This window comes from Chaetura pelagica, unplaced genomic scaffold, assembly GCF_000747805.2.
Source record: "Chaetura pelagica isolate M959 unplaced genomic scaffold, ChaPel_1.0 scaffold995, whole genome shotgun sequence".
NCBI classification, from domain to species: domain Eukaryota; kingdom Metazoa; phylum Chordata; class Aves; order Apodiformes; family Apodidae; genus Chaetura; species Chaetura pelagica.
The window spans coordinates 84,462-99,214 of NW_009953385.1; the positions used below are offsets into that span (position 1 = coordinate 84,462).

The following is a 14,753-nucleotide window of genomic DNA, read 5'->3' on the forward strand; positions in this document are numbered from 1 at the left end:
ATCCCCCTCATCCCATCCCTCCCTGCCCTTGTCCCAAGCCCCTCCTCAGCTTTCCTGGAGCCCCTTCAGGCACTGGAAGGTGCTCTCAGGTCTCCCTGGAGCCTTCTCAGACCATCTTTGTGGCCTTCCCTGGACTTGCCCCAACATCTCCATCTCCTTCTTATATTTCTCAAGACCTTTCTAAACCGGCCTGGACCGACCCCTGATGAGGGACCGACCCCAGAGCAGCCTGAGCTCTTTTCCTGCTTCCTGGGGAAGGGATATGAGGGGGTGGTTTTGGGGGGAGGAAAGGGGGGAAAGGGGCAGAATATGAGGGGAAAGGGGCAGAAAGGGGGGGAAAGGGAGAGAACAGGGGGGAAAAGGGGCAGAATATGAGGGAAAAGGGACACAACAGGGGAAAAAGGGGCAGAACACGAGGGGAAAAAGGGGGAAAAGGGGAAGAATATGAGAGAAAAGGGGCAGAATATGAGGGAAAAGGGACACAACAGGGGAAAAAGGGGCAGAACACGAGGGGAAAAAGGGGGAAAAGGGGAAGAATATGAGAGAAAAGGGGCAGAATATGAGGGAAAAGGGACACAACAGGGGAAAAAGGGGCAGAACACGAGGGGAAAAAGGGGGAAAAGGGGAAGAATATGAGAGAAAAGGGGCAGAATATGAGGGGAAAAGGGGCACAACAGGGGGGAAAAGCGGCAGAATATGAGGAAAAAGGGGGGAAAAGAGGAAGAATATGAGGGGGAAAGGGGCAGAACAGGAGAAAAGGGGCAGAAAGGAGGGAAAAGGGGCAGAACGGGGGGGAAAGGAAGAATATGAGGGAAAGGGGCAGAATATGAGGTGAAAAGGGGCAGAAAGGGGGGAAATGGGCAGAACGGGGGGTGAAAGGGAAAGAATATGAGGGAAAAGGGGCAAAAAGGGGGGGAAAGGGAAGAATATGAGGGGCAAAGGGGAAGAATATGGGGGGAAAGAACGGGGGGGGAAAGGACAGAATATGAAGGGAAAAGAGGGCAGAACAGGGGGGAAAAGGGGCAGAACGGGGGGGGAAAGGGGCAGAAAGGGGAGAAAAGGGGAAGAATATGAGGAGAAAAGAGCAGAAGGGGGAGGGGGGGCAGAATATGAGGGAAAAGGGGCAGAATATGGGGGGGAAAAAGGGGCAGAATATGAGGGGAAAGGGGCAAAAAGGGGGGAAAAGGGGCAGAATATGAGGGGAAAAGGGGCAGAAAGGGGGGAAAAGGGCAGAATATGAGAGAAAAGGGGCAGAAAAGGGGGGATTTCCCAAGGGGTTTGGATGGGTTGGAGCCTGGAGGAGAAAGTGGGAGCATGAAGAAGGTTAAAGCCTGGAGGAAAGGGTTAGAGGGTTGGAGGCTGGAGGAGAAGGTTGGGGTGGGGGAAAAAGAAACCTAGAGGGGGTTCCCCAAGGGGTTTGGGGGGTTGGAGCCTGGAGGAGGAGGTTGGAGCCCGAAGGAGAGGGTTGGAGGCTGGAGGATAAGGTTGGGATGGGGGGAAAAGACACCAAGAAGGGGCTCCCCAAGGGGTTTGGGGGGTTGGAGCCTGGAGGAGGAGGTTGGGATGAGGGGGAAAAAGACACCAAGAAGGGGTTCCCCAAGGGGTTTGGGTTGGAGGCTGGAGGAGAGGGTTGGGGTGGGGGGAAAACGACACCAAGAAGGGGTTCCCCAAGGGGTTTGGGTCGGAGCCTGGAGGAGAAGGTTGGAGGCTGGAGGAGAGGGTTGGGATGGGGGGGAAAAAGACACCAGGAAGGGGTTCCCTGAGGGGTTTGGATGGGTTGGAGCCTGGAGGAGAAGGTTAAAGCCTGGAGGAAAGGGTTAGAGGGTTGGAGGCTGGAGGAGAATGTTGGGATGGGGGGGAAAAACACACCAAGAAGGGGTTCCCCAAGGGGTTTGGGTTGGAGGCGGAGGGAGAAGGTTGGAGGCTGGAGGAGGAGGTTGGGGTGGGGGGGAAAAGACACCAAGAAGGGGTTCCCCAAGGGGTTTGGGTTGGAGGCGGAGGGAGAAGGTTGGAGGCTGGAGGAGGAGGTTGGGGTGGGGGGGAAAAGACACCAAGAAGGGGTTCCCCAAGGGGTTTGGGTTGGAGGCGGAGGGAGAAGGTTGGAGGCTGGAGGAGGAGGTTGGGGTGGGGGGGAAAAGACACCAAGAAGGGGTTCCCCAAGGGGTTTGGGTTGGAGGCGGAGGGAGAAGGTTGGAGGCTGGAGGAGGAGGTTGGGGTGGGGGGGAAAAGACACCAAGAAGGGGTTCCCCAAGGGGTTTGGGTTGGAGGCGGAGGGAGAAGGTTGGAGGCTGGAGGAGGAGGTTGGGGTGGGGGGGAAAAGACACCAAGAAGGGGTTCCCCAAGGGGTTTGGGTTGGAGGCGGAGGGAGAAGGTTGGAGGCTGGAGGAGGAGGTTGGGGTGGGGGGGAAAAGACACCAAGAAGGGGTTCCCCAAGGGGTTTGGGTTGGAGGCGGAGGGAGAAGGTTGGAGGCTGGAGGAGGAGGTTGGGGTGGGGGGGAAAAGACACCAAGAAGGGGTTCCCCAAGGGGTTTGGGTTGGAGGCGGAGGGAGAAGGTTGGAGGCTGGAGGAGGAGGTTGGGGTGGGGGGGAAAAGACACCAAGAAGGGGTTCCCCAAGGGGTTTGGGTTGGAGGCGGAGGGAGAAGGTTGGAGGCTGGAGGAGGAGGTTGGGGTGGGGGGGAAAAGACACCAAGAAGGGGTTCCCCAAGGGGTTTGGGTTGGAGGCGGAGGGAGAAGGTTGGAGGCTGGAGGAGGAGGTTGGGGTGGGGGGGAAAAGACACCAAGAAGGGGTTCCCCAAGGGGTTTGGGTTGGAGGCGGAGGGAGAAGGTTGGAGGCTGGAGGAGGAGGTTGGGGTGGGGGGGAAAAGACACCAAGAAGGGGTTCCCCAAGGGGTTTGGGTTGGAGGCGGAGGGAGAAGGTTGGAGGCTGGAGGAGGAGGTTGGGGTGGGGGGGAAAAGACACCAAGAAGGGGTTCCCCAAGGGGTTTGGGTTGGAGGCGGAGGGAGAAGGTTGGAGGCTGGAGGAGGAGGTTGGGGTGGGGGGGAAAAGACACCAAGAAGGGGTTCCCCAAGGGGTTTGGGTTGGAGGCGGAGGGAGAAGGTTGGAGGCTGGAGGAGGAGGTTGGGGTGGGGGGGAAAAGACACCAAGAAGGGGTTCCCCAAGGGGTTTGGGTTGGAGGCGGAGGGAGAAGGTTGGAGGCTGGAGGAGGAGGTTGGGGTGGGGGGGAAAAGACACCAAGAAGGGGTTCCCCAAGGGGTTTGGGTTGGAGGCGGAGGGAGAAGGTTGGAGGCTGGAGGAGGAGGTTGGGGTGGGGGGGAAAAGACACCAAGAAGGGGTTCCCCAAGGGGTTTGGGTTGGAGGCGGAGGGAGAAGGTTGGAGGCTGGAGGAGGAGGTTGGGGTGGGGGGGAAAAGACACCAAGAAGGGGTTCCCCAAGGGGTTTGGGTTGGAGGCGGAGGGAGAAGGTTGGAGGCTGGAGGAGGAGGTTGGGGTGGGGGGGAAAAGACACCAAGAAGGGGTTCCCCAAGGGGTTTGGGTTGGAGGCGGAGGGAGAAGGTTGGAGGCTGGAGGAGGAGGTTGGGGTGGGGGGGAAAAGACACCAAGAAGGGGTTCCCCAAGGGGTTTGGGTTGGAGGCGGAGGGAGAAGGTTGGAGGCTGGAGGAGGAGGTTGGGGTGGGGGGGAAAAGACACCAAGAAGGGGTTCCCCAAGGGGTTTGGGTTGGAGGCGGAGGGAGAAGGTTGGAGGCTGGAGGAGGAGGTTGGGGTGGGGGGGAAAAGACACCAAGAAGGGGTTCCCCAAGGGGTTTGGGGGTGGGGAGGCTGAGGGAGAGAGTTGGAACATGAAGGAAAAGGTTAAAGCCTGAAGGAGAGGGTGGGGGGGTTGTTTTTTTCTGGGGAGGGGAGATGGAGGTTGGGTGAGAAATAGTTGGCATGCTTGGTGGGAGAAGGGGCACCATGTCAGGCTGGGTTTGTTCTGCTACGTTGGGCTCGCCTGCTTAAAACTACAAAGCTCTGAGGAGGGGAGAGGGGGTGCGAGGAGCAAAAAGCAGCTGTTGGGATCGTGGAGCCCCCTGGCTGGGCTTGCCCAGGGCTCCTGGGGTTGTTTAGGGTCAAGGAAAAAGCGGGATGTGGGGTTGGGATGCTCCGTGGGGTCGGGACGCTCAGTGGTGACTGTGGCTAAGCAAGCCCGTTCCCTCTGTGTCTTGTCTTTTTGGCAGAGCTGCTCCTGGCTGGCAAGCTCCGGGAATATGGGGTGATCGTCCCCTTCAGCACCGACTGTCGGGGCCGGTTCCTCTCGCACGTCGTGTCCGGCCGGGCTGTGCTGGGTTTCAGGGAGGCCACTTGTCCCCCAGCCCCTCGCCCGTCCCGTCGCCGCGTCCCCCGCAGCCCCCCGGATGGGTCCCCTCAGAGCCACTGGCTCTACTTCAACGTGACCGTTTTTGGGAAGGAGCTTGCCTCTTCACCGGCGGCATCTCCGGCATGCCGGGCGCTGCCGTGGCCATCAGCAACTGCGACGGGCTGGTGAGCTCAGGGGGGCCTGCTGGCTCCTTGTTTTGGGATGGTTTGTTCTGGAGAGGTGGCTGGTGGTGGCTTCAAACCGGTGGGTTGTTCCCAGGGAGGTTGGTGGAGTCACCACCGTTGCCGGGTGTGGTTTTAAGGGTCGCTTGGATGTGGTGGTGGAGGTGGTAGTGGTGGATGTGGTGGTGGACGTGGTTTAGGGGGGGACTTTGGTAGAGCAGGGCTGATGGTTGATCCCAAAAGGGGCTTTTTCACCCATCTCCCCTGTACCCACCCTGCTGCTTCAGCATCCTCACCCACCCATCTTTTTACCTCGGGATCGCTTCGGGAAGTTTGAATCTCTTCGTAGGGAGCTCAAGCATCTCCCAAAAACCCTGTCTGTGTGCAGCCTCACCTCTGCCAAGCGTCTTTCAGGGGGAGGACCTCTTTTTTCCCCCCCGGTAGCTGACGTGCTCAGAGCCTCTTGGCTCACAGAGCACAGCTCAGCTGGGGAACTCGCTGCCCCAGCACTTTCCTTAATTGAACGGCTCCGTTACCTCCTCATCCCCAGCTCCTGGGCTGCCCATGGCTCTCCAACCTTTGATATCCCTCTTATTTATGTTTGGGTTTGGATACTTTTGGCCTGTTGCCCTTCAGATTTCCTTCCAGCCAATTTAATTCTTGCTTTAGGTGCCAGCCTTTGCTTTTTTTTCCCCTCCCGCTACCATTTAAGTTACTCCTGGGTTGGAAGAGACATCTTATTTTGCCTTTCTTTTTTAAAAATGTATCTCTATTTCTTTTCTGGTTGGTTTATTCTGGGAGTTCCTTGAGCCACTTTTGGTTGCTGGCACAAACAGTTTGGCATTCCTTTCTTTTTATACAGCTCCTGGTGTTGCTGCATGAACAGAAATGACAGAGCAGCCCAGCTAGAAATACATATTTTGCCTACGTATAGTGGTTTATATTTTATTTTGTTGCCAGCAATTTTAGCACGTGCTCCACACCTTTTTGAAGCACCTTTTTTTTTTTTTTTTTTTGATGGGGATGGAGCTGGGAATTTGCAGACATTTCTGGGATTGTGCTGGGGCTGGAAAGCTCTGGAGGTTATTTCCTATCACTAATAGTGCTGCCCCTGGAATGAAAACTTGGGGTTTTGACGCACTGGGGTTGCAGTGTGGGTGGAATTCCTGTTGGCACAGGAAGTGAAGGGATGCTGGAAGCAGGCAGCAGCTGAATCCATGTCCAGTGAGGATGGTTTTAGGGTTTTTTCTCTTCCCTGGAGCTCCTTCCCCAGGCTTTTCGAGGCTTGATCTCCCAAGTGCTTACGTGCATCGTGGTTGTTGCTGCCTTGTCTTGCAGATGTTTTATTTCTTCATGTAGAGCTCCAAGCAGCTCTAGGGAAGAGAAAGAAAAAAATAATAGAACTTTTATTATTTATTTTTTTTTCCTTTTCCTTCTCTTCCTGCACTGCATTTATTGCTCCCTGGCCAAGAAATGAATGCCCTGGCCTCAAGCAGCAATTTCCCATCATCTGGTGAAGCACATGTGGTGATTGCAGGCTGGGGGGAAGAGGTCAGGAGGACTGAGCCTTGAGCTGGGGCTCTGCTCCCATGAAAAGGGTTTTGTGCTACATCCAAGGGAGCAGTTGGTTTATCTCTTCTATGTTTGTTTTATGTTGGGTTTTTTTTCCTGGATGGTGTCATTGCTGGTGCTCTGGCTTCAGTTAGCTCTGCAGCTTCTATCTGCTCAGGAGGAGTGGTGAGAGCAAGAGCACCCCCAAAAAGCAGTGAAAAAGAGCTCAGTTTAGCAAAGGGAGCAAGGAACAGTGGAGATGGGTGGGGATGAGGTGGGAGGATGGTATTTCTGACCATGGTTCTCCAGCAGGAGAAGCAGTAAAGGGGGATGTGTGTGGTTGGGACTGTTGTTGGCATCGTGCTACAGAAGGACTAGTGTCCCGTGGGGAGCTCCAGCTGTAGGTAGGATGTACCCTGGAATTGTGGTTGGACTTCTTCTGGAAGTTATCCAGGAGCTTCCAAAAGGGGCTTGTGGCTTTTGCATCCCGGGATAGGGTGCGTAGGAGGCTCAGGACCTCACCCTGGTTTCTGGCTGGAGGAAGCAATCCCGGGATGCTGCAGATGGAGGCTGTGTACACAATGAGATGACACTGTGTATAAACAGAGGCTGAGATGATAAATAATAAGGGGGGGGGGGAAGAAAAAAACCCTCCAGTTGTTTTTTTTTAAAAGAGTACACATTCAGTTTTAAATCCATATTTAGGCATGGAAGCGAGCTGATTTTTTTTTGCACAAGATGCCAAACCTGTGGGACCTTGCACAGCCAGGGCTTATGTGCTGCAAGGGTCCACACGTGACAATCCCCTCTTTGAATTTTGGGAGGGTGTTTTGTACCAGGGTGGGATGATCCTGTCGTCCAGAGCATCATTTCAAAGCTGAGCCAAGCCACCAAATTCCTAACTGGTAAAGTAGCATTAGGCAGAAATCTCCCTTGGTGGACAGACACAGCAGCAAAGACATCCTGTCTTTCTATGTTGGCTTTAGCAGCGTGTGATTGACCTTGCTGGTTGTGACCTGATGGGTGAAGAGTTACCATCTTGTAGGCACCGTGTTTGGTGTTTGCTTTCCATGACTGACTGTTCCCTGTTGCTCTCTGTGGTGATTTGCAGCTGACACCAACTGTGCTGCAAAGTGTGGAGCCAGCAGTTTTGCAGCCCTGGCCTGCTTCAGATGGGTGATAAGCAGATAAGCAGAGCACAAAAGCCCTCAGGAGCTGTCATTCATGGGGAATGAAAGGAGAAACAGTCCCTGGAATGGTGCCCCAGGGCAAAAAGTGTGGCTTTGTCTTCCAGGATTTTCCCTGCAGCTTGCGGGACTGTAGGGTTGATTTCAGGAAGGAAAGGAGATGCTGGTTGAAATGGTTGGAGGTTGAGATTCCTCCAGGTATTGCTCTCAATAGGAATGGAGCAAGTGTGGCTGAAGGTGGTATTTTACTCCCCCAGATTCACTCTCTCTGGAGATTTAGATTGGATATTGAAAGAAATTCTTGGCTGTGAGGGTGGTGAGACCCTGGGAAGCTGTGGCTGCCCCATCCCTGGCAGTGTTGAAGGGCAGGTTGGATGGGGCTTGGAGCAACCTGGGCTGGTGGGAGGTGTCCCTGCCCATGGCAGGGGGGATTAAATGATCTTTAAGGTCCCTTCCAACCCAAACCATTCCATGATTCTGTGTCCTGCTTAGCAGCTTGCTCAAGTGTGCAGGACTCAGCCACGTGCCTGGTAATGAGCCTGGAGTCCAAAGCCTCAGTAATTATCCTGCTTAATTCCCTGTTCCCCCGTTATACCAGTGACCTTGCAGATGGAGAGGTCCCCAAACCAATGACCAGACCCCAGTGCCACGCAGTGATCTGGTGCCATCCAGGGTGGATGTGTTCTTCTCCTCACTCCCCCACCCTCCCTGGGGGAAATCTCTGGATGAAAGAGGAGCAGGGGCTGGTGATGGTGCCAACGTTCACCCAGCCCAGCTTTTTGGGACTTTTTTTGTTATGAGTTGTGTAGGAAAGAGAAGGACCTCCTGTGCACACAGCTAGATGTCCCCCCCCCTCGGTGCTCTTTGCTTCTCTGGCTGAGTGGAGCAGCTGGATGAATTTTTCCATGTTTCAGCTGCCTTGGATGTATCAGAATTGCCTGAATTCCTGTGGGAGTTGGAGATCTTTTCCCCAGCAGTGATGGAGGAGGCACTTACCTGGGGTGCTGGGGGTGGTCCCCTCTTAACAAGGCTGTTACCAAACCAGTTCATCTCTCCCACAACCTGGGGAGATGCAATGATCTTTAAGGTCCCTTCCAACCCAAACCATTCCATGATTCTGTGTCCTGCTTAGCAGCTTGCTCAAGTGTGCAGGACTCAGCCACGTGCCTGGTAATGAGCCTGGAGTCCAAAGCCTCAGTAATTATCCTGCTTAATTCCCTGTTCCCCCGTTATACCAGTGACCTTGCAGATGGAGAGGTCCCCAAACCAATGACCAGACCCCAGTGCCACGCAGTGATCTGGTGCCATCCAGGGTGGATGTGTTCTTCTCCTCACTCCCCCACCCTCCCTGGGGGAAATCTCTGGATGAAAGAGGAGCAGGGGCTGGTGATGGTGCCAACGTTCACCCAGCCCAGCTTTTTGGGACTTTTTTTGTTATGAGTTGTGTAGGAAAGAGAAGGACCTCCTGTGCACACAGCTAGATGTCCCCCCCCCTCGGTGCTCTTTGCTTCTCTGGCTGAGTGGAGCAGCTGGATGAATTTTTCCATGTTTCAGCTGCCTTGGATGTATCAGAATTGCCTGAATTCCTGTGGGAGTTGGAGATCTTTTCCCCAGCAGTGATGGAGGAGGCACTTACCTGGGGTGCTGGGGGTGGTCCCCTCTTAACAAGGCTGTTACCAAACCAGTTCATCTCTCCCACAACCTGGGGAGATGCAGGAAAAGAGACTTTGCCCTCTGGCAGGAAGTGAGTTTGGTGATTTTCTTAAAAGAAAGTCTATTTTCCCTTCTCTCTGGTGGAGTTGTCTTCAAAGGGCTGTTTTCTAGTTTGGGAAGTGTCTTCTCCAAGAGGTGCAGACAGCATCTCATGTTAGAACTGTCAGTAGGGACAGTCCCAGGTTTCATTTGATTTATTAAGCTGAATAAAATATGGCCTTCCAGTATCTTAAGGGGGTCTACAAGAAAGCTGGTGAGGGGCTTTTTAGGAGGTGGGGTAGTGGTAGGACTAGGAGGAATGGATCAAAACTAGAGGTGAGTATGTTCAGATTAGATGTTAGGAAGAAGTTTGTCACCATGAGAGTGGTGAGACCCTGGCCCAGGTTGCCCAGGAAAGCTGTGGAAGCTTCAGTGCCTGAAGGGGCTCCAGGAAAGCTGGGGAGGGGCTTGGGACAAGGGCAGGGAGGGAGATATGGATCAAAACTGGAGGAGAGGAGGTTGAGGTGAGACATGAGGAGGAAATTCTTCACTGTGAGGGTGGTGAGACCCTGGCCCAGGTCGCCCAGGGAAGCTGTGGCTGCCCCATCCCTGGCAGTGTTGAAGGGCAGGTTGGATGGGGCTTGGAGCAGCCTGGGCTGGTGGGAGGTGTCCCTGCCCATGCAGGGGGGTTGGAACTAGGTGATCTTTAAGGTCCCTTCCAACCCAAACCAGTTTATGGTTCTAAAACTGTGGGGTGGGAAGCAGGTGGGATCCTGTGAGGTCCTGAGGTCCCTCACCCCTCAGCCAAGGCTGGAACCTTCAGCCCAGTCACTTCCCCCCTTCAGGAGAAAAGCCACGGGCAGGAAAGCCTGGGCTGCTTTATTTCTTGAGCCACCTCTAATTAATCACGAGCTGCAGAGCAGTGCAAACCCAAGCAGGTTTGTGGCTCAGGACCAGCCTCTTTCATGCTTTAATCCAGCCTTGCCCTGGTGCAGTTTTTCCCCTGACTCAGCAAGCCCCGGCTCTCGCCGTAAACCCATCGAGCGGCTTTGGGGCGTCTGGTCCTGTGGGAAAAGCCTCGTGGTTGGGATGTCCCAGCAGACCTGGGGCTGGGCTGAAGGAGGATGCAGGCTGGAAGCTCGTTAGCTGGTGGGGAATCGTCAGGGTAATTAGTGCTTCTGAATCCAAGAGTGTTTGTGAGTCCTGTTGTCCAACGCCCGCTGCTCTGCTACTCTCTTTTGTGTTAAGGAATGGATGCCCACCTTCTCTTAGCATCTAAGGGTGGTGAGACACTGGCCCAGGATGCCCAGGGACCCTGTGGCTGCCCTACCTAGTGGGAGATGTCCCTGCTCATGCAGGGAGTTTGGAGTTAGATGATCTTTCAGGTCCCTTCCAACCCAAACCAGTCTGTCATTCTATGTTAGTGATAAGGAGCAGAGGCTTGGTCCATCATCGTGGACTTGCCCAGCCATCAGTAGATGTGACCTGTGGGTTGATTCCCTGGTTTGATCTCTGCCTCATCACTGCCACCTTGCCTGGTGCTCCAGATTCTTGGTTGAACCTGTCTGTGAGCTTCATTTCCTTTGGCTAGGGGTGGTGGAGAGGTCCTTCCCTGGGGATCTGACATCTCCTGCAGGAAGGACCTGAGATACGTGTGTCAGCCAAGTTAATCCTGGCACAACTGCCCATGCTTAGATTCCCCAGGAAGGAGATGAAACAAAACCAGCCAAAAACCTGCTTTCCAGAGAAGTTCAGCAGCTAATAAAACGCAAGTGGAGCAGGAAATTTGATGAAGTCTAACAGAGCCAGGTTGGCTGGTGCCACGATGAACGTGAATACGAAGGGATCCAATGACCCAGGCAGGTTTGGAAGAGCCCCAGCTTGGCCTGGCTGTGTACAGAGCCCAGCTCACATCTCTGTACCACTCTGTGCAATTTATATATAGATTTGATTTTATTTCATTTGAGAAGAGCAATTCCAATCCCCTAGCCTTGATGAGGACACCAGTGGGTACCTGCTGCTGAAGGCTTTGCCATAAGAGCAGATCCATATGTTCTGCCTGTGCTTTCCAGGCAATAACAGGAGGAAGGAGCTATGGAAAATCCTGGGGTTGATGGGGGGGGTTTGACCATATGATGGGAGCCAAATCCTGGCCATCCTTTTCCTTGCCCAGTTGGCCAGAGTTGCAGGGTACCAGTGCTCAGGCTGATGTCAAGGGGGATTTGGTGGGAGCTCGTTGTTAATTAGGAGCAGGTCAGTAGCCAGGACAACACATCCAGGGCTGTTTGCCATCTTCTCCTCCTTTGGGAGGTGGAGTTCTAAGGCTTTCCAGCTTCTCCTCCAAAGGGATTCCCCTGCCTTAATTCCCAAGAACTTCACAGGCCAAAGACCACGGGGGTTTTTTTTCCATCCTTCTCACTGTGACATCACCTTAGTGTTGTTGAAACTGCTGGTTTTCTTCCCGGCCCTGGTGGGGTGAGGATTGGGCTGGGGAGGCAGGATGGGGAGCCCCTGTCTCCCCTGATGCTCCAGGTTGGGCAGACAAACTCATCACTGGTGAGAAGGAGTTTCCTGCCCATATAAAGAGGTAACTTGAATCGTGGCCAGGTTGGGTTTTATTGTTGTGGGGTTTTTTTTGGAATGGTTGGTTTTTTCCCCTCTTCTTTTCTATTTTTTCTCCATCTACAGAAGAAATTGAGGGTGATGATGGATATGGAACCATCTCAATATCATGCATGGAGTAGCAACAAGCCCCCTGCTTGATTTGGGATGCTCTTTCCCCTGGCATGTTCTCCATCAGCCTTTCACGACCGTGTATCTACCCGTGTGTGTGGACACCAAAACACCCGTGTTTTTTTTTTTCTCCTTCCCCATCTTTATGTCTTTGTGGGAGTCCAGGCTGGCCTGATTCGGACAGACAGCAACGAGTTCTTCATCGAGCCCCTGGAGAGGGGGCAGCAGGAGACAGAGGAGCACGGGAGGGCCCACGTGGTGTATCGCCGCTCGGCCATCCGGCAGGACGCTGCCCAACCCCACCAAGACCTTCACCCCCAAGGTAGGGTCTCCTCAAATCCAGCCTTTCCTAACAAATAAGAGCTGTGTCTTGTCTGGGGGGAGGATTTCTCCCTTCCACCTGCCCTCCTGGCTTGTACCACCTCGCCCCCTCTGCCTGGTGGGTGATGAGACAGTGGAAGAAACCACTTTTGGTGGGAACTCTGAAATCTTTCCAGATTTGGTTAAAACGAGGTGAGTTATGTATCTCAGAATCACAGAATTGTCAGAGTCTAGAGGGGACCTTTAGAGATCATCCAATCCAACCACGCTGCTAAAGCAGAGTCACTCAGAGCACATCACACAGGATTGCATCCAGGTGGGTTTTGAATGTCTCCAGAGAAGGAGACTCCACGAACTTTCTGGGTTATTCTTCCTCTTCTTCTTCAGAGGAATCTGCTTTTGCCAAGAAAGGTTGGAGCAGATGATCCTTGAGGTCCCTTCCAACTGTCTGCTCTGTGATTCTCTCAGTCCCTGAGATGGGTGTGATCAGCCCATGGATGATCACCGTGGCCTTGGGGATGGGAAGTGGAGTTGGGATTCAGGAGCAGAAGGGTCAGGAGGAGCCAGACTTGGTCCAGCTTGGCTGCTGGCTGTGGCGTGGAGGTGTAGGTGCTGTTTTAGTCACCTCTGTTGTGACATGTGACACTGATTTGACTTTTTAACAGATGATGGAAGTCCTTCCTTGTCCCAGTGTTCGTCATTCATTCCCCTTTTTGTAGTGCTGTGAAGGGTAAGGGTGGAGGGTGGGGGATGCTCTGAAGGATGGAGGGTGCTCTGAAGGGTGGAGGGTGCTCAGACTGCAGCTCTCTGCTCTCCAGAAGCAGCCCCCAACATCCCCCATGTCCTCCCCAGCTTCCCACCACCTCCCCATGCGTCCCACCACCACCCCCACAGCCAGTGCAGGACCCTTGTCACCTAGATGTGTCTTTTTCCCTGCTCGCTTTCCTGTTGTCTTGGGAGTGTCACCGAGGGGTCAGGTCACCTCAAATGGCTGTTTCTTTTCCTGCCCAGTGCCTGGGGTGCAGGTGGGTGACCTCCCCAACTCCCTGGAGGTGATGACGGGGCGACTTGGGGGGGACGCCGAGCGCAAGAGGCGTCACACCAGGAAGGATGACTACAACATTGAGGTCTTGCTGGCAGTGGATGACTCGGTGGTACGATTCCATGGGAAGGAGCACGTCCAGAACTATGTCCTCACCCTCATGAACATAGTAAGGCTTGGCTCAGGGAGGGCTGTGGCTCCTACCCCTCCCTGGTTTTACTCCTCTTCTGGTGCTGCGAATCCCTCATCCTGGGGAAAAAATAGTGGGTTTGAGGAGGGAAAAGTGTTGCAGGAAGGGCTGTTTCTCCACTGGGACAGCTGGCTCTGGTATTTCATAGCTGTGATCATCAGAGTGATGGAGAGCAGAGCCCTTTTAACATTAATCTCTGTGACATTTCCTGCCCAATGTCACTTTCTGTCACCCGAGTCCAAGCGCATCTTCTGCTTCTGGCCAAGGCCACCTCCTCCTCGTGGCTGCAATCTCAGTGAGCTCTAGGATGGTGGTTGTTGATTTTGTTTGAAATTATGATACTAGCTGTTTATTTTGTAGCAGATGGTTATTATTTATTTTGAGGAACATCTGTTGATAGAGGGAAGAAGACTTGGGTAGCTTTTCAGAAGTTCTTTTACATTCCTTGGAAAACCCTTGGCACGGGGCAACCTGCTCTGATTCCCTGCTCTGCTTCTCTTGCCTTTGGAAGAGAAAAACCTCCATATTCCCCAAGTCTGGAGAGATGTGGAAGGATCAATATTTATTCAACTATCCATCTTGCAGGGGGTTTGCTCTGGCAGCACCTGGATGGCTGCAAACAGGGTCCACCTCCAAAGATCTCTTTTCGTGCCCTCTGCTGATTTTTGTTTGCTTTTCCAGCCTTTATCCTCTCCTCTATTTATTTGTTTTTTTTCAAGTCCTTTTTTTTTTTTTTTTTTTTTTTGCTTAGTGATGGGAAGTGTTTGAAAGGCACCACCAGCTTAGGAATAACCCTGCTCTAAAGATGCTCTTGCTTTTTGGTGACTTGTTTGGGTGTTATTCCTGGCCTGGCAGGTGGGCTCACAGCTGGTAACAGGGGGGAAATGATCACCCTGAGGGGTGAGGATTTGTGGGGTCAGAGGCCAACATGGCCAGCCCCGAGTAAGGTTTTAAAAAGCAAATGGCTTCATATTTTATTTTATTTGATTGAATTCCACTTTGCATCATCCTGATGCCCATGGTGGGAACCCCAGGGTTCCCCATTCCAACCCAGAGCTCTTCCCACCTTACGGGACTGGCAGATGATGTAATTTTTTAAATATGTCTTTTTCTTTCTGATTCTTAGGAAGATGGTTTGGAGGGCCTGGTCAACTCTGATCAAAAAGGTGGTTTTCAGGAACATTTCATGATTTCTACCCCCACGGGCAGGGCTTTGAGGGGATGCTGGGCTGGGAGAAGGCAGCACCCTTGGCTGTTCAAATCCAGGCGGAGACTTGAATGAATTAAATCCATAGAGTGGTGGTGGGGAAAGAAAGCAGCATCAATAAACCTCAGGGATAATGCACACAGCAAATACTTCTCCCAAGTATTATTTCCTTCTAGGCAATTCTTCCCCCACGCCCTTTCCCCTTCTTTCTGTCTGGGTTTTGGTGCCTTTGCTTTCTAGCTTTGCTGTGACCTCCGTCTTCCCTCGGCACCGCCTCGTTTCCTTCCTGGCTCAGGCTGCCTTCAAATACCTG

The 14,753-nt window shown here is 53.4% G+C and overlaps 1 protein-coding gene across 1 annotated transcript in view; it reads left to right on the forward strand.

Annotated features, from left to right (window-relative positions):
* The first annotated feature begins 4,124 nt into the window (after positions 1 to 4,124).
* ADAMTS14 (ADAM metallopeptidase with thrombospondin type 1 motif, 14) overlaps positions 4,125 to 14,753 on the forward strand; it is a 35,519-nt gene continuing 24,890 nt past the window's right edge. Inside the window, exons 1-5 of the mRNA XM_009998207.1 lie at positions 4,125 to 4,131; positions 4,217 to 4,309; positions 4,447 to 4,520; positions 11,846 to 12,002; positions 13,013 to 13,212. Of these exons, the coding sequence (XP_009996509.1) occupies positions 4,125 to 4,131; positions 4,217 to 4,309; positions 4,447 to 4,520; positions 11,846 to 12,002; positions 13,013 to 13,212 (531 nt within the window). The remainder of the gene's footprint in view (positions 4,132 to 4,216; positions 4,310 to 4,446; positions 4,521 to 11,845; positions 12,003 to 13,012; positions 13,213 to 14,753) is intronic.